Raw genomic sequence first — 19,931 nt, 5'->3', positions numbered from 1 at the left:
CAAAGGTAAACTATATTAACCTTATAGACTGTTATTAAAAAGATATATCTATATGAGCATAAAGTGCCTTTCTCCCCCCTCTCTTTTCCTCACTCTTTTGATTATGAAAGTAATACTGCTGACATATTGAACAAATATCGAATGTCAACATAAATTTTTAGTATGTGATAATATTCCCCTTCATATAGCCGTGTGTCAGGCGGGAACCCGTGGATGATGCATAGCAGTAAATAACCCAAACAAAATTAGTTCTCTTGTCAGCTTCTACCTTGTATGTCCCCAGGCATCAGTAAAATTGACTGCACGCTAGATTTTCAAAATTAGCCCTAATGTTAGCTGTGTGTCTGGCAACCTCCAAGTTTCCAATGTTCTACTATATTACCCGTAAGGATGAATGTGTTACTTTTATATTTTGGCATTTGATCTTGCTGATGTGGCTTTCCCCCCTCCCCTCTCCTCCAAATTAAAAATAATTTAGCTTTAACAATAAGCATGTGCACAAACACCAGGCTGCATCTCTTTAAGCAACTAACTTTAGGCAATTAAATTAAATTAAACAAAACAAAAACCCAAATACACACAGAAAGAAAAGGAATTATTCAATTTAATATTGCTCATTTTATTAATTTAGCTTTGCCCTCCTTTATGCCGAATGCAGAATAAACAGAGGGCAAATGCTTTGTTTTTCATTTAGTCTGCAACTTGGGGAAAAGGAAATATATATTTTAAGAGGAAGGCTTAGAATCATCAGAGTTTTGGCATTTACCTTGACGTACCTTTTTACTGTAAAAAGAAGAAGAAAAAGAACTAGGAACTATAGTACCAGATTAGTGAACGTCATAATCCTGACCACAAGTGGAATTGCAATTAATATCTGTCCTGAGTACATCAAATTGTAAAATAACCTATGAGAATACAGCATTTTTGAGCTAGCAGCAATAAAATATGATTAAAAATAAATGTAGCTCCCTGAGAAAGGCTATACAAGAAGTGTGAAGTTGATTAAACAAATCCAAAGACAGATTCCACATCGACTTCCAATTCCTACATTTTATGTTCAGACATTTAGAGTCAAAGATGAAAATCCCTTTAGGTACCAGATGCTGCAGATCATCTGGGAGAGCTTCTGGAGTTTTAATGTGCTGGAAGTCAAATCCTCTGCAAAGGCGATTTGCCCTGTCGGTGTGGTGTACTTATTGCTTCACCTGCGAACAGTTGCTCTCAGAAAATCTGACCTACTGATCGACCCAGCATCTCTGAAATAAACAGACTATAATCTGTGGATGAAGTGAACTCTAATCAGGCCACATGCAGATTAAACAAACTGTGAGGAATAAAAACTAGATTAAAATGTTCGTGCCCAATACCGGAAGATTATCAGGACATTTTACCTCTTTAAATCCTAATTTATGGTGGGAGTCAAGCTAAACTTTATATATTTGCAGTGATTATGTGGCATGGTAGATTTTCCTCAGTTTAGAGAAGATTTTGTGATCAGGTATTTGTGTCAACAGCTTGAAAAGCAGCAGTTTTCGGGTAGGAATATTCCATTCTATCCGTATATCTACAGAGCCTTACATATGTGCATATGTTTTAAAAATCTGGACAGGTATATAAAAAAACTACGACACAGAGCAGCATAGTATAGCCCTGAATTTTAACACCTAGTCAGTCACATTAGTATAATTAAGTTAATTTAAATAACACTGCATATTAAACATCATTAGTGGACTGAAATGCTCTGAAACAGAGTTCTCAGCGTTTTACATATCATTTCAATGTCATAACTATACCTCTTCCTCCCCACCCACACAAGCCATCCCGCCTCTCGTATGCTGAATGCCTGCTGTGAATTTCAGCTTTTAAATGCCATCATTTGTTTTCAGTAGACCACTACCTTTCCAAAGATATAACATGCAGAGCAAAACAATATTGGTACTAAATCAACGTTGTATGCAATAACTCATCTGAAGATATAGCATTTTCTTTTGGTGTTATACTTACCATCTGTGTGGCCAAACAATGTGCAAAGGTTTCTCCAGATGGTCCAAACTACCTGAGATGCTGCACAGGTTGTAAGTTGCATGTTGGCTATCTTCCTCTTGACAAGGGGTTGTGCTTTTCAAAGATGTAGGCTTGTCCAGATCTTCTAGTGTCAGTAGTTGGTTGGGTAGCCCCTCTGGTCCCAGGGAATGAAGTCCAGACTGTGGTTCACTATGTCTGGGACTAAGGTCAGAGGCGCTGATGTTTATTCCACCATCTCCTTTAGTACCATGCATCTTCTCAATATGGGCGAGTTTGTGTTCTGGCATAAACCTAGAGTTAAAAACAAAACAAAATTTTAAATTATACTTGCTCCAAAATTGCATCAATTACTTATGTCAGCTTGCAATTTTTGAATACTATCTTTTTAAAAAAAGGCAAAAAACTGCAATACAAAAGCTGCTTGAATGGTTCTGCATAGTGGTGGCTCTGTCATCTTTAAATTCATTTGCCACATGATAGAGAAAACAAAGAGCAAAGTGTTTCCAGGGGTTAAGGGCTCTGTTTTCCAGCTCAGAGTTCCTGAGGCCATTGGAACTGCAGAGGCTGAAGTAAGGCAAGTGGAATATACAGCTCTGTTGACCAGGCAAGGTCCAAAGCCTGCCCTTTCACCAGTCCACCCATCACCCATCTCTTGTGAGAGAAACAGGTGGTGGTGCTCCAACAGGGCTCCCTGAAAGGGGCCCATCTTCAGAGTGAGGCATTGTGGGTAAATTTCCTGTGCCATTTCCACTTTGCCAAAACAGAGGCAAATCCTGTTTAAAGTTCAACATTAAATTTAAAATTTAAGCAGGATTTGCCACCTGAGCAGCAAATTGGCAGTGTCAGTGTCTGGAACCACCTCACCCACAAAGCCTTACACAAAGGAAGCACCTCCTTTCTCACAGTTGGTTCTTAGGAGAGAAGATGGCCTTGGCACAAGCAAGTTCCAGGTCAGGGAAGAAAGGGAGGAGGTGACAGAAGTCACCTGCCACAGTTGTAGAAGGCTGCAACAGAGGGGAGTGAGGCTACTTCAGAAACAGCGCAATGTGTTGCGCCAGACCCCCGGCCTACAGCAGTGGCTTTTCAAGGCACCAGGCACAGTATTTCTCAGCTTACTTCTTGAGGTCTCTTTCTGATGGAAATATGCAAAAGCCTGTGCCTACCACTGAGCTACAGTCCCTCTCTTTAAGTCCCATGGAAACACCAGATAGTTTTGACTAATTTAAGTTGTACCCCCATTTTTTTTAGGGGAACTACTTAATGATCAGCTTGGGGACATCCCTGTTGTTAAATGTTTCCATGTTCTCATACGATAACATTGCAAATAGTTGCATAATCTCCCATAAATGAATGGTGGAATACTACCACTAATACTATTACTGAAAACACACCCCAATCCCAATAGTTTGTTCTATGTGGTCTTCTGTCTCCTTACCCAGATTCTAGTCCTTGTGCCCAATTATGCAGTGCCTCACTTCCAGCTATTTTCCAGGTTTAAGTTCTCATAAATCCATTGTGGGATTTTCAGTTATTAGATAAGATGTCAATGAAAACAGCTGCAAAATATATTTTCTACAAGATGTACGTGGAAAGCCCAATCTGGGCACAATCAAGACTTTTTCTATCTACTTGCATTACATACATAATACTAATCACCTTGACAGTTTTTAAAGTAGTTAGTTTGTAATACTGTTCGCTGAATGATTTTTAAAGCAAGATTTATTTCATGATATATCAAGGAGTAAGTATTATCCACATTAACTTGGCATTGTTTTGGCACCAAGTAGTTCTGTATATCTTAATAGCAATAGTGCAGACATAATAAAACCTGCATACTGAGAGTCACAAAAATACCAAAGTGTTCCTCAATAAAATGATTTTTTAAAAAGTTTGAAAGTTAGCTTAGGTGGCTGAGCTTTCACTATGCATCATTATGTCTAAAAACACAAGACCTTTTATAATCTCTGGAAGACAGGACAGTCTACATCACAAATCATACACAGTACAACCTCTATTGTCAACATGGCAGGAATGATATGACAGACAATCTATTGCCCAGCTGCTACTCAAATGGTTTGCATGCTTTAACATATCACTAGAAATTATGAACTAGAAATGGACATGATGATGAAGGAACATTTCAAATAACTTGGTAGAAGAATCTTAAAGCTGTTACAGTTCACCATGTTATAGAGCAGTGGTTCCCAATTAGCTAAGTTCTGTGGACCCCCTGTTTTTCAAAAGCTAAGCAGTGAACCCCCTACTTTTGAAAATTTTGATATTGCTATGGTAGTTTTTATTACGTGAATAGTGCCATTCAACCTCTGTGTGGGTTAAGTGGATCACCGCTTGGGGATCACTGTTATGGAGCCCTTATACAATCAGTGTGAATAGCCTAAATACTCATGGGTATGTTGGACTGTAGCAGCAGTTCATTTCCACGGATGTTGGAACAGAGCTTGCTCTTGTGCAATGGAAGGGCTCAATCAGTGTGACTGGGAACTCTGAAAAAGCAGGACTCATGATTTCACAGTAAAGTACAATTTTGCACGATTAGACACTATTCTAACTTTTAACCAAACCTGTGTTAGATCAGGAGTGAGGTGTCTCATCATTCCACCCTTCTCTCTGCAAAGTTGGTTCATTTGTAGTTTGAAAAGTGTTAAAGACTAAAGTAGCACATGGAGCTAATTCAAAATTATAAAGAAGCAGGTGGAAAGAAGGACATATTTTTAACTTCTTTCCCTGATTCTAGTGCACTGTTGGACCAAAGTCCCTCCAAATTTGTTGGACTAAAACACAGGGCATCATGTTGGCTGGGGCTGATGGAAGTTGGAGTCCAACAGAATCTGGAGGGCTGCACATTTCCCACCTCTGTTCCTCTGTTATATAAAGGCGAGAAAAGAGGCACAAGTAATTCTGATTAACTTGGCTTCTATAAACACACATAAACTGGCACAACACCGATTGATGTTTTCTTCGCTACTTCATAACATTGGATCGAGTTCTTGTCCTTATCCAAGGTTAAAGCCCTGACATGTGTGGACCCTGGAAGGCGTCATAGATTCAAGAAAAGCAGCAAGGTCCTACCACATCTCCTGTTCTCACCAACAGCTTCTCACAAGTATCAGCTTTGAAAGCATGCAGGGACTTTTCATAACCTCACTTTCACACTCTGATGTGGCCTTGCACATACAACATTTTATACTTTTGATGAACAACAGAACCACAGCAACAGTTGTTGGGTGGCACCTGGTACCAGCATTGAAGGGAGATGCCAGAGTGGTGCTCTTGGTTTATAACACACAAAATTCAAAACTATCAGGCAACAGGTTAGAATACATATAAAGAAAAGTCACAAACTCACAGCTTTAGTATGCCAGTGTGTCTTGCATTGCCTAGCCTCTTTGTAAAGCCATTGGTTTAGTACGTGGCACATTGATTTCTAATGTAAAACAAGACAAAGACACACACACAAATACGCACACCCAAAACCTCTACTGGAAATGTAAGTAAAAACGTTTTCCCCTTTGCTGAATTTAGACTGGCTCCTTTGAGATATAATATTCCCATTTACAATGTTTATAAACATAACAAAAAAATAAGCCTTGAGAGTACCACAAATATAATAAATAACCTGTCAGCTTGGTGCATTTGACTGTAAACGCTTTGTTGAAACACTACAGCAAAAATAACTAATTCTTGACTACATAATAGAAATCTCTTAACATGCTAAAAGTCACTATAAATGTCAGCCTGAATGTTTGACATTTAATCTGCCAGATTTGCCATTCTTTCTAGCTTGTGCAATACACATTCTCTACATCGAAAACAGCCGTGCCAACACACCTATGCACATTAATTTGCAGCAGAGACGCGAGGCTTCTACTGTTTGCACGTTAGATGTCATCATGTCCTTTTGTACATGTTTATTCACAACATCTCATTTGGCCTAATGAAACATTACTTATGAGAATCAGTATTCTTCATTGGCACTGACAGTCAACTCATACACCATTTTATTAAAAACACCACCAAAAGAAGAATGGGAAGATACTGATGTCATCGTCAAATGAATAAAAACCACATTAGAAACACTGGCTGAAGGGCTGTTTTGGGTTAGATCAAATTATTAAAGAAGCGGTCCTGGACTGTGTGCTACATTCAGTATATTCTGAAAAGCTATTTTTCATAAAAACAAAACACATAAAACATGTGAGAGATGGAAGAAATATACTCTACATATATAACTTTCAAACTTCATAGAGACCATGTCTATAAATCCAGGGCTGTTCTAGAAGAATGCAATGAAGTAAAAATGGAAATATCTAGGTACATATTTGCTCTGTAAATGTCTGGGGAAAGCCACTTAAAATACTAAGCTGTGTTCAGGTAAAGATCTCCAGGAAACTAAATCTGTATCTCAGACCTCAAGATGGCAAAAAAGAATGGGTTCTGAATCCAAAGACTCTCTTTACAGAGGGAAGTATCACTACCAGATGATTCTGCATGGGAGGGCAGCAGGAGAAAACCTCATAAAGATGTTCATACTCTACCTACCATAATGGTTTTTCAATGAGATTCTATCCAGGTTTTGTAAACGTATGCCAGTGTTTCTTCCCAAATGCAGACTTTTTATTATTTCCACTTCTAAGGTCACATGTTGTCAAAAAACAAACAAACAAACAAGTATGTGAAACAGCAGTAGCTACTCTTTGCTGTAAATGACACTGATGTATATTTAGAAGAAAGCTAAAATGAAAAGGATGGTAAAAAAGAGAAAGAAAAGCCATCCTCTCTCTTTTGAAAACAGGTGCTTTACAATTCTTATCACACCAAGCTGACGGTGGGGAAAGGACCTTTTCAGTAGTGGCACCCCAGTTATGGAATGGCTTCCACAGGGTGGTATGACGTTATAATCGTTCAGTCTTTCAGGCTTTGCAGTTTAAAACTGAGTTTTAGTTTTAACATTTCTTATTAATCTGTAATAGTTTTTACTGTTTTACATTGCATTCCAATTTGTAGTATTGTTTTTCTCTATGAGCTGCACAGAGAACTTCTGCTATCAGATGGCTATATAACTGCAGTTAATAAACAAACAAACAAATATACTGTGAGCAAGTTCAGAGATACGGTGGATTATCAGAATCCATTCAAGTCAGGTTCAAGAGTGAATAGATCTTTAGAGACCCAAGCACAATGTCCAAACACAATGCACACTGCACCTATCAAGTCCATTAAGTACAGTGGTACCTCGAGTTAAGTACTTAATTCATTCCGGAGGTCCGTTCTTAACCTGAAGCACCACTTTAGCTAATGGGGTCTCCCGCTGCTGCTGTGCCGCCGGAGAATGATTTCTGTTCTCATCCTGAAGCAAAGTTCTTAACCCGAGGTACTATTTCTGGGTTAGCAGAGTCTGTAACCTGAATCGTATGTAACCTGAAGCATATGTAACCTGAGGTACCACTGTATCTGCACACTAACTGATGACTTTCCAAACATTTTTTCTTAAGTTTTGTTCATTTGCTTGCCTTTTTCACTTTATGCACCAAAACTGAATGTGCTATCACATACAGGCAGCGACCATCATGCACGTGCTTGTTGCTGTTGACCCAGAAGTGGCCCAAAAGTGGGGCAGAATGGGAGTGGGGGCGGAACAGAAGTGGAAAGGAGCAGGGTGGGTTTCTGTGTGTTCCATCGATGCACACGGTGGTCAGGAACGAAACCCCCACACAAAATGGTTGCTGCCTAAACACTGCCAATGGGTTCAGTTCTCAAAGTATGAATCTTTATGCACCCAAAACAGCAAGAGGTATAAGGAGATATAACAGAAGGAGGTATAACTAGGTTTGTGGAATGCCAGGGTTTGCAGAAGTACAAGAACTTTATTTTGGTGAAGGAGAGGGCTGACTAATATTTTTGTTGTTGTTTTTTTAAAGCCCAAAAGCCCACTAGGACAAAGTAAGAAGCAAGGGCAGTGGAATGGAGTACCCTGAGAGAAGGCATGGAGGAGTGGCTGGCAGGCAACCTAAGCAACAGCATTTCACACTGTAACATTTTGTTGAAGTCCTCCTTTGTTTCCCAAACAGTAGACATAGGAATGAGGGACATTCTGCCATTATTGAACGGCGCAAAACACCTTGGGGCAGGAGATGCCTACTGTAATCTATAGCTACTGATTGTCTGATGTTGAAGAATGTGAGTGGTGAACCGAATATTTCTCAGTGTCCTTTTTGCTAGGCTGCTTTCTGGCAGTCCAGGGATGGCTATGGATCTGCGTATTTTAAGCACTTGAGACTATGGAGGTTATCATTGTGGGTAGATTGATTTAACATCCAATGATGTCCTGGCCTTCTCAAAGCCTCACATCACATTTCCCGGCTTTTGGGCATGCATTCTGCTCAGTTATAGCTAAACAGCTCAGGTGAAATGAATACCTGTTGAGGCTTTGCTTGATGTTAACCAGTTAACTTTTTGGTTTAGTGTTTACAGCATGTATTAAACAAATACGAGAGCGAAGAAAGCTGCAAGAAGAAGAACAAAGAGGAAAGGGAAATGTTAGTAATATGCTGGAGCATCACTCAGCTAAGTGGCTAACTGAGGAAAGGCACCTGACTTAAGGTAGGATAGTAGATTGTGCAAAGAAAATAAAAGAAATCCAGGCTCTTTAACGTTAGAGTGTTTCCAGATGCTACCTCTTTCCCCAATATTTTGCTGGGGGGAAACTCTCATTCCTCTGGATTTAGGATTCAAAAGCTCCAGCAAATTTCATTTTATTTCCTCAGCATTTCCTGCTCTTCACAATCCTCTTGCCAATCCGATTTCATCCTCAATCAACTGCACTTTCAACATCTTCCGAGTGTTCATCTCCTCTAGGCTGTAATTCCTAGACCTCAATGTAAAGAGGAGGGACAGAACATATCACGTAAGAAGTCCACAAAGTACTCTGTCTGAACACTGTTTGCAAGTGGACCTAAAGATCCCGGATTTCAAGTGTGTGCGTGTGTGTTTTGCTTTTCTTTAAAGCTACACAAGACGCTCTGTGAAATTGAAATGCTTTGTTTTGCTCATCTGATAAGGCTTCTGAGTATAACATTCATAGAGCTCTTCTTCTGGGAAGCACACAGCATGGAAATAGGACTAGCTGAAAAGAAAGTCTGCCACAGAATTATGCAAAGGAGAAAGGAAAAGGCAGAAGCTATTCCCAAAATAAACACAAACCTCACAGATGTGTGCATTCTGGGCTTTGATTCCTTTGTGCTTCCCCCTCCCCCTAGTTCCACACCCTTCTAGCCAAAACCATTTTAATCTACTCTGTACTTGTGGGATTATTACTGACTTAATACCACTTTGTTACATAACATATTTACCCCTGAGTGGCTAGCAAAAGGTTTCCTGCAAACTCCTTAAATCACTTTAGGTTGTTTAAAAGATTTTATTTGTGTTCTTTTTACATTTCCCCCCTAAATACTCAGTATGGAAAGAAATAAAGTTTTGTTTTCTTTCTATCTGTATATAATTTGCAGCAAAACTGAAGTCAATAAACAAAATACCATGAATGTTTTCAAATGTATATAGCATGAAGCTTTTATAAAGATAAAACTAAATACTTCACAGAATAACTTCTAAGATATTACATAATTATTAAAAGTTATCAGTAATGCAAAAACTACAGTGCAGCATTTAGGCTGTATTCACAAACATGCTAGCTATGAATAAGCTCCAGTGCAAAAAGTTGGGTTTACCTCCAAGAGAGCATGCACAGAATAGCACTGCTAAAGACAAAATAATAGCTCATGGTACAATGGAAACTAATTTTGATCACAACACCTGAGAAAGGTTTAGAACATATCACTTTGTGTATACTAACTGAGGAAGCTTTTTGAGAACTGGGTTAGATTCTATTAAGGCTGGCACATAGCCACCAACATCCAGACTTTAGCTGCAGCACCCACCAACTCAGTTCTAGGATGTTGACTTACAAAATACGCATTTGATTTAAAGCAGCTGAAAGGAAAAGATGGAACAGAACTAGAAATGGATGCATTTTTGTAAGAAGACACCTCACCTTCAAATCACATGGAGTTTGGGTTCTTCCCCTGCATCCTATTATTAAACTGCCACCACCAGAGCATGTAATTTCCTGGTTAGAGGAATTTCTTCTAATCAGTATTTTTAAAAATCAGTGTCCCCTTTAAACGGACTTTCTCAGTAAATACACAATGCAGAGGGGAATGCTATCATAACACTTCAATAGTTAAGTGACTCTATGAGAAAAATACTTCCAAATGTTTCCTAAACCCCTCCAAACCGCACCAAAGAACATTATCGTAATATTATGTTTCCCCATGGTCTCCAATATTTAAGCTTGCCATTACTGAAATGATACTTGGATGAAAAAGTTTGTGCTATGCATAAGATTTTTCCTAAAAGAAAGTCTTGCTTTAAAAGTTTAGCTAGCCCTAGAAGTCAATGTTATTTTGATTTTCATCACTTTTCTTTATTAATTGGCCAGCCATTCTACACACACTTAGCCTGTTGTATGGGCCCTATGCAAGAACCACTTATTTTAAATCTGAGCAGAAATCATGTGATCTCACTCTGAAGAGTAACTGAAAACAATAACTTGCCTTAGATGATTACATATCACGTTACAAATAGATAGTCATATTTCTTGTAGGGTATAGACAATCCAAATAAACTGTATACCATATTTTGATAACACAATCCAGCATCTCTAGCATCAAAGGGTTCGTTTCTGTTAGATTTTAATGTGAATCAGGGTTGTAATGTTTTCTGTAAGCATAAGCTAACCATTTCAACGATTTTGCCAGCAAGCTGCCTTTTTGGCAGATTATTGGCAGTATGTACTGGCAACAAGCTAGTGCAGCTAAAACCCTGCTTGTATGTTACAGGTAAATAATGATTTAAATAAATTTATGTGAAATGTTCCACATGGTCACATCTGTTTTTGATAGCTCAATCCCCTGTGCAGATACAAATCCTTTTGTGTGTTTCTCAAGAAAACACATAGTTCACCTTAATTATTTTAACACCTCCTCAGGTATCCAACATAGCAGTGAAACAAAGAAATACCAGGTACAGCTCTCCTAAAGGGAACAGTAATGTAAGCTAATTAAGCTGCAAGAAGAGTGTGTGTGTGTGTGTGTGTGTGTGTGTGATGACATCAAGCGGTATGAAACGGCCTTGTAGTATTCATACAGCCAGGTAACCTTAGGTGCGTTTATGAGGAATGAAAGCAAATCCATCAGTGACCATTTGACCCTTATTGTCAAGGACCAGGATGCAAGCAAATACTTACAGCACAATCCTATACGTACTTCTGCGAAAGCTCCTTTGATTTCAACAAGATATACTCTGAGGTAAGCAGGTACAGGCCTAATTATTACAGACTCAGAGCAAGCCGCCTGCCTTAAGTCTAACTCACTTCAATGCCTGACTTTGCTTCAGACGGCTTGCCCTATTCGACATCACAAAATGATTTTGAACTTTCTGACAGTTTCTAAAGCGGTCTCCTATGCAGCATGGTAGGAAGGAGCTGCTGTTCAAGAAAGGGGGGGGGGGCAGTCCAGCCTTAAAATCTCGGGCTCACTGTACGAGTATCACAGTTCTTTGGATCCCGGCCAAGGTCCCTTATTTGTATGAAGTTGGGCCTGGGCCAAAAATCCTGATTTAGTTTTGCCCAGGGTCTTTGTAATCCTCTTGGTGGCCTTGCATACAGCGTTCTTGTACTACATGAAACACAGAGATATCATTTTAATTTCTCTCAGTCACAAGGTAATATACATCTGAAGCTCTAGCCTTGGCTTGTGGCAGCAGAATCCCAGGATGCTTTACTTTCCAGCAAAAAAAGGTTACAATGTCAGTGTATTACAAGAGATGAATGAGTACTGGGACAACGGAAAGGGACGAGGGTGAAGTGAAGTAAGCGCTGCTCGGTTTAAGTAGTGTCATACCACTGGGGTATTTGCAGAACTAGGCTAAGTATAATGTGGATGAGGGTTCAGGCTCGGTTGTGAAAATGTTTTTTTAATGTAGGAAGCACACCGCCATTGTATATGCACACAGCTAAAACTAAGAAACTAACTCCCACAATGATTTTGAATGCAGAATTGGCCCTATCATTAGGTAGAATGAGGCAATGACCTCAGGCTGAAGATATTAGGGGGCAGGACAACACCAGCAACAGCTGGAGACCAGAGGTTTGTCATGCACCAGCCTGCCAGGTACCCACTGAACCAGCCTGTTGTCCTCAGGTGCAGTCAAGGATGCATGCCAATGTTGGAAATAAGATTAATGCTAACCCAGGTAGCTACTGTGCAGCCAATAGAAAGCACCAACTTGCTCTTTGCCTCAGGCAGAAAATATCATGGGACAGCTCTTTCCCTTTGCTATGGATAGGTATGCTTCCCTAGAACCAAGAATACCGATGGTAAGAAAAAAATATGAGAAATGTACCACTTTTTCCATGTTCATTGCTGGAAGTCTTGTACCCTAAGTTGTTCAGGAGTTGAAAGAAACAACAACAAAAATCAATGCATTTTTGAAAATTTTGGTTAAAGTCACTGCAGTTTTGACAAATGCAGTCCATCATCTTGGTTCAAAACAGCATCAAATTATATTCAAACATAGACAAAAGACCTGTTCCTTGATCTCAGGAACCATCAAACGAATTTTCCTTATGATATCCTAATAAGCCTCCAAACGGACAGTGAACAAACAAATAGCTCTCAAAAATATATAGTTGATTGAATTTTATGTAATTTCTAGGTAAGGATGCTTGAGGAATTCGATTTCTGTGACTTCTGATGCAAACTGACCTGATCTTCACCTACTGAAATAATGTATAGATCAGAATGTAATTTTCCTTCAGAATTCAGAAACTTTTTCTGGCTCAGAAACTGTGTGAAATGTTTAAAATGTCTGTTTTGGAATCAAATATATTTAGAAATATGTACATTGGATAAAATATGTATTTAAATAAACATTTCAATGCAGATTGTAAATTAATTAATTAATTAATAAATCACAGATTTATGCAGAAATGGGACAATAACCCTGTCAAGCAGGTAAGCCTAAGAGAAAATAAAAGGGGCCATCAAAGCCACACAGTGAGCTTCATGGATGAGTGGGGACTGAATCCAACTCCACACCCTATCCACTATACAGGGCTGACTCATATCTGCAGTTACAACATACTTGTATCACTACAGCCTCTGACCAGATGTATTCCTCATACTGAATATATAGTCTAATTGTTGATGCATTATTTAATGATGTCCTGTGAAACTAAGGATAGGTGTAAAATAACCGAAGTTCAGTGTCTCAAAAAAATCTGTCTGCAGACAGTTTTGCTTGTTTAAAGCTCAGTATTCTTACGTCCCTGCTAAAATAGGTTTGTCCACAGAGCTTTTAATGTTTGCTCTTCAAAAGATAATCTGCTCTTTCAGGTTTGGGGCTTGTTTGGCTACACACACACACACAGGCAAGTTATTTAAAGCTTAGTCAGAAATTCTTGTCAAGATGTACTGGATGCTGTCATAAAACCATGTAAAGTCGTACTGGGCTTGCTGTTAATTTGTTCAATTTCAAGGATTTTATCTCTTTTCCACTATAGGTACAAACCTTGAGGGAGAACTCCTTGTTGTTTAAAGAAAGAAATCCCTGTGATTGTGAACCGAAATGAGAAAGTCTGTTTGCCTTTCTTGTAAGTCTGTTGTTTCACTTCCATTTGGGAGTTAGGAAACAAATCCAGTGAAAGCTAGGTACTTTAAAGAGGAGAGAAAAAGGAACATTCCAGACATATTTGTTATCGTTTCACTAAAGACTCAATTCAGATATCACATCAAACAATGGCTTCTGCTAACCATAGTTTAGATCCCATGTGGTGCTTTGAGATTCCACATATACAATAAAGCAAACAGTGGTTTGGAAGAGCTTGTGTATGTTTGCTTTATTCATCTTCACAAATTCATCACCTCTCCAATCTCCATGGTGCAGCAACTTCTGCAGATAAAGTGATGGTTGCACTTACGGTTTCTCAATGTTAGACGTCAAAATAATAATTAGCAGTACCCATGGCTTGGAAGCCCACTTCAAACCATGGTCTCGGATTCTGGATCGCTGTGCAACTGGAAGCCATAAGTTTAAATTCAGCCATATTTAAGCTTCTTTAACCATAGTTTGGCAGGGTGTCTAAAATGAGCATATGTATATAAATAAATAAATAAAAATTCCCAGGAGAAGCATGCTTTAACCCAGATGGATCTTCAAAGCAGCAGATACAACAAAATGCAATACAACATTAGGGTTGTTTCTACCGCTGCCACCCACCCGCCCCGCCCAGCATATGGTATTGTGCTGGGTTAGTATATCCTCTATACCACCTCCACACACACCAGGAAATAGTGGCCTTTTTATCTTTGAAAGGCAATGATGGAGCAGCCAGAGGCAGTAGCTCTCTCTATATATAACAGGCTTGAAGTATATATGGGTTTGTCCGGAAGTTTCAAAAATATGAAGTAAGTAGGAGCTGAACCCCTGCTCACATTGCTCTCAAACCTGGCCTATATACCTGCAGCCCTTTCCCAAACTCTCTCCTGTCAACTAGAGATGTGAAGAACTGGGAACCCTCCTCCCACAAAAAGCTTCCATTTTTAAAGCTTAATTGTAGAACCTAACAAGAAGGAATGAGTTTGACTAAACTGCGGAAGGCAGTGGAAAACAGGAGTGCCTGGCGAGCTCTGGTCCATGGGGTCACGAAGAGTTGGACACGACTAAACGACTGAGCAACAACAACAGGAAAGGAGGGTGGGTGCAAAACCAGAATTAGCTGGCTCTGCCTCTCATTGGTTCTGGCTCCACCTACTGTGTAGACTCCCTGCCTTTCACCCTACCCATAGCAGTGGTCATCATTACTGCCTCTCCTTGTTACAAGGCAGAGTATTGAAAATGTGTGATGGGTATATAGTATTCCTTTGGGGAGGAAGGTCTGTGCTAGAAGTGACAAATGCTAAGTGAGTGGGGGAGATTGTACTGAATAGCTTTGCAAACTCAGGAACTTAACACTGCTATCTGTTCCAAATTCAAAACTTGACTTAATACTGCTATCTCTTCCGAATACTGAAGAGTATACCATACAACTGAAAATTCCTGCAAAAAAAAAGCGCTACAAAACAAAACTTTCTAAAACAGCATAGGGCCTTCACCTGAAAGAGCACGAGGGCCAGGCAACCTCCCTGCTTCCCACTTCCTGCATGACAAGATCAAAAGAAGGAGGTGTATATATAAATGGCACTTGGTTTGGATTCCATTATTTTATAGAAGCCAAGGAAGAGATCAAAGAAAAAAAGTACCTCAATTTTGCTATTAACATTTAACATAGCTCCAGTCTGAAAACCTTTTCCAAATTGCTACTGCAATTTAAAATCCAAGTGTAGTTGAGCTGTTTTGTAGAATAGCATTCCTGAGAGCTATACGTTTCAACTCGCCGACTTTTTTCACCTATGGCGGAAACGAGGTGGGGTTTTTTTTAAAGTGTCTTATTTCACAATATGACTTCGTTATCTTTAATTATATTGGAGCAATCAATAGGCTGCAGCTGGGTTGAAGGTCTGTTGTTTTAGGAAAATTTTCACAGGAAAATAGTTTTAAAATGGAAAAGGAGAGAAACATTTCTAATCTCAAGTATGGAAAACTTAAAATAATGCAATATAGCTTTATCCCTGCAAATTTAACAAAGATACATAGAAAATGTGTATCATCAGCTCTAAATTGTAGCACAGAGTTTAGCATTCAACTGAATATATTACAGGTCGACAATCCAATGCTCAGGAGCACCTGTGCATTCATCAGTACCTTCTATGGTGCTCACGAAAGCTCTCTGTAAACATCCCCTCAAAGATCTACAATGCATGAGATAGGGAGCAAGGCACATCCACACCATTTTGTGTTCCCTTCTCTTTTCTTGTTTTTTTTTTAGATATGATAGCTATTTCCGCCCCCCCCCCCAACACGGCGGCTATTTTGCATTGCATTAGAACCTCGCGGTTGCCATTATGTGACGCCATGGAGCAATTTTGCATTATGCCACACCCTTCGAACCCTAGATCGGATGGATGGGAGGGAGGCTGCCTGCTCTTAATGGGGTTACACTCCTTCTGAAGGAGCAGGTACATAGCTTAGGATTCTTTGCTCTCGGCTTGGGGCTCAGGTGGCCTCAGCGGTGCAATGTGCTTTCCATAAGCTTCAGCTGATAGCCTAGCTGCGTCCCTATCTGGACAGGAATAGCCTAACTTCTGTTCTACAGGCTCTGGTAACCTCTAGGTTTAGACTACCGCAGCACATTATATGTAGTGCTGCCTCTGAAGACAGTTTGGACACTCCAGCTGGTTGAGAATTTGGTAGGACAAGGCAGTTTGAACATATTGCACAAATCCTGGCCCAACTACATTGGCTGCCAATTAATTTCTGGGCTCAATTCAAAGCACTGGTTTTGACCTATAAGGTCATAAATGGCTCAGGTCTGCAGTACCTCAAGAACTGCCTCTCCCTATATGAACCAATCTGAACCCTACAATCATCACCTTGAGGCCCTTCTTTATGTGCCTCCTCCACTAGAGGTCTGGAGGGTGGCAAGACAAGAACAGGACTTCTTTGTGGCAACAATTTGCGGAATGCTCTCCGCTAGGTATCTGTGGCCATTGCCTCTGCTTTCCCTTTTGCTGGGCCAAATGTAAATTGTCTTCCATTGAGCAGGAGGAAGAGGAAGTTAAAAGTGGTGGTTTGGGACAAAAAGAGACTTGCTCACAGGCATGTGTTTGCTCTGATCCTGCTCTCAGGGATTTGAGCAAGAGCACTTATTCCTCCCAGGGCCTTTGATCAAATGCTGGAGCCATCCCTAATTATTACTCATGACTGGATGCCTGATGGACACAAATGGAGTGTCCTAGTGAATCAGCTGCAGTATGATGGGCAGTGGGTCTGCATATGCTTTCTTCTTAAACACTGGATGGTTTCCAGGGCAGGGTTGAGGCAGCTGTGCATAACTGTGCATGTGGAAGGAAGGCATGTGGGGCTTGCACAGCCTTCCTTCCACATGCAACTGGTTGAGAAACTGGTTGAGAAACAAAACAAAAACATCGAAGTTTTCGGAACCAAAGAAGCAACAATCACCGTACAATTTAACTGAAAAGAAGTGGCATTAAGTATCAGAAGAGAAGAAAAGTATTTCAACATTTTAACTTCGGTATTAATAACATAAGCAAACGAAACCAATGTTACCGAGGAGCCATACAATTGGATACAAGCAAAAATAAAAACAAAAGAAAGTATGGAAATGGAAATAAAAACAACGGAAAGCCAAAAAGCCTCTCTGACGTGCTCTGAATAATGTTTTGATGCTATGGTTGCAATCCTCAGACCACTTCAATGGGACTACTCTGAACTCTGGTTTGAGGAGAGCAGCCAATGTAACTAAGAAACAGACTTTTCAAATCAATTCTCTATTTTTAAGATGTGTCTTGGCTGAGAAGCTTTGTGCCATGCTCCAAAAATCAGACTACATTCTGGGGAATATATTCAAAGATGCCTAGAAATGATTCCTATTTGAGTTAATACTGAAGTTTGTGGGCTGTTTTTTTTTTTTAAAAAAAAAACCACACACACACAACCGAATATAGCATGCCCCATAAGTGACAAAGTTCACTAAAATGGCACTTTAATGTTGCTTACTTCACTATGCAAGATCAGGAAGGAGCTTTAGAACGACTACACTGAAGAAGAAAGGGGCTCAAGAATCACTGTTGGCTTTGGCTGTCCGCTGAACTGGGATGCAGAGCTTCAGACTGATACTAAAATCTGCTCAAAAAGATTTATTAGTAATTCAAGCGATCCTGACACTTAGTTCAGTGGGAGGGCACATGATCCGCCTGCAAAAAAGTCACTGATCCAATGCCTGGCACCATCAATTAAAAGAATCAGATAGCAGATACCGTTGGATTCCAGCTTTCAACATAGCACTCCAGCACAGGGCCGAAGAGCAGCAAAAGGATGCGGTACACCAAGCCTTACAAAACTCCAGACACAATCTGGCAGCTCCTACATGTCATGCTAAGATCCATTCGCAACTTATGAGATCAATGCAGGATGAGAGCCTCTAGACCTGGGTTTCCCAAACGTGGGTCTCCAGTTGGTTTTGGACTAAAACTCCCATCATCCCTAGCTAGCAGGACGATGGGAATCGTAGTCCAAAAACAGCTGGTGGATTTAAGTTTGGGAAACCCTGCTCTAGACCATATGGGAACAGCTGCCATATTGTTTTGATAACTTGCAAATCAGGACCAAGTTTGACCTATAAACACCGGATCTGATTTCACCAGGTTGTATTTCTTTTGTATCTGCAGAGGTGGGAAGGGCATTGGCCTACAACCCTCATCGCTCCTGATCACTGGCCATGATGGCTGGGGCTGGAGGGACTTAGAGCCCAATATCTGGAGGGCCACATTTTCCTCAGCCTTGTGTTATTGAAACAAAGCAAAGCAAGTGCCAAGTACCTCTATGCCCTTCAGGTCTGCATGTAAACTGCTTTTATTCTTCCAAGTAAGTTCTTGAGTCCTTTTTGAAAGGTAGATTGTATTTCACAAGGACTCAGTTTATTACCGGATTTATACTTTGAATAATTTGATATTATCTAGTATTCTGAGTGGCATTTATACAACTGTTTTAACTTTTTGTGTTTGAGCTATTATGATACCTATGTACATGGCATTTCATTAGGTTGCTGTGTCGTAAACTTGGTCCATGGCCTTTCGACAAAGGGCAGTACATGAATCTCTCAAATAAATAAATAAATAATACACAGAGGAAGGCAGCATTAGACCCCTTCTCTGCTAGATGCTTCCCTCGCCCATCATCACAGGGCCTTCTGGGGCCAACTGCTCTGCTGAAAGGAATCCAGCTTTAAGAGGTAGGAGTGGAGATCAGACACAAATACCTCTGGGTGCTTGCTCCTGCTCCTGGCTCCAGCTGCACTGGCTTTATTTTGGTTCACAACATTTGTGGTTCACAACATTTGTGAAATGTAATGGATTTATTAAAAAGAGCTGTACAATTAAGAGGACTGAAGTAAAAAAGCGACATATAAAACTACTAAATAACAAATAAGTAAATAAACATGGTTCTTAAGCGCCAGGGCTGAGATCTTGCACCCAGTCAACTCAATGCCACAAGACATTGTATATGTAACAAGTTAGGAACAAGTTTGCAGCCCAGTTGCCTGTTATGCTGTTTCAATGTTGTTGTCTTTCCTTGTTTGCTCTTATACCATTTTAATGCTGAATTTATGACACTGATACATTGTCATTCGCACTGATAAAAGCTGACATTCTTGCCTATTGACAGCTTCTTTCAACATTTTAATACCAAGAATACTGGTTTAGATTCTGCACCCCCACCCCCAGAACAATGCATTGTCCTTTCCAGAGATTAAGCTGGCTTCATTTGGCACATGCTGTTTAATTGCTTCCAGACTTAATTATTACCATACAAATAAAATATATTCCGGCTGGAGGTCGTTCTTATATCTCAAGTAGTAGTTTTCAAACTTCTTATGCTCAAGTCTGTGAATTAACTCCTACATGTTGCAACAGAAAATTGTGGAGTAGGCTCTCAGAGCACAATCCCTCTAACAGCAGCTGTCCCTTATGGGAATTGAACCTGCAACCTTGGCATTATCAGCACCTTGTACTAACCAACTGAGCTATATCAGCCAACACAGTGAGAGAAAGTGCCCATGCTTAGTGAAAATTCTCTGCATGTTCCCAGTGGCACTGTTAGTTCATTTCTCCTGTCTAATGGAAACCATTGTTGACTACCAAGCCTAGACA

General features: G+C 40.0%; 1 protein-coding gene across 8 annotated transcripts in view; it reads right to left on the bottom strand.

The window, feature by feature from the left end:
• Positions 1–19,931, bottom strand: part of GTDC1 (glycosyltransferase like domain containing 1) — a 199,273-nt gene that overhangs the window by 43,611 nt on the left and 135,731 nt on the right. For all 8 annotated transcript variants that reach the window (XM_083411100.1, XM_083411096.1, XM_083411101.1 and 5 more), the window contains one exon: positions 2,005–2,316. In XM_083411100.1, coding sequence (XP_083267226.1) covers positions 2,005–2,316 — 312 coding nt within the window. The remainder of the gene's footprint in view (positions 1–2,004; positions 2,317–19,931) is intronic.

The sequence above is a fragment of the Podarcis tiliguerta genome (assembly GCF_965153285.1).
Source record: "Podarcis tiliguerta genome assembly, chromosome: 1".
Lineage (NCBI taxonomy): Eukaryota > Metazoa > Chordata > Lepidosauria > Squamata > Lacertidae > Podarcis > Podarcis tiliguerta.
Note: the sequence above shows the minus strand (reverse complement) of the source record. Positions and strands in the feature narration are given on the sequence as shown.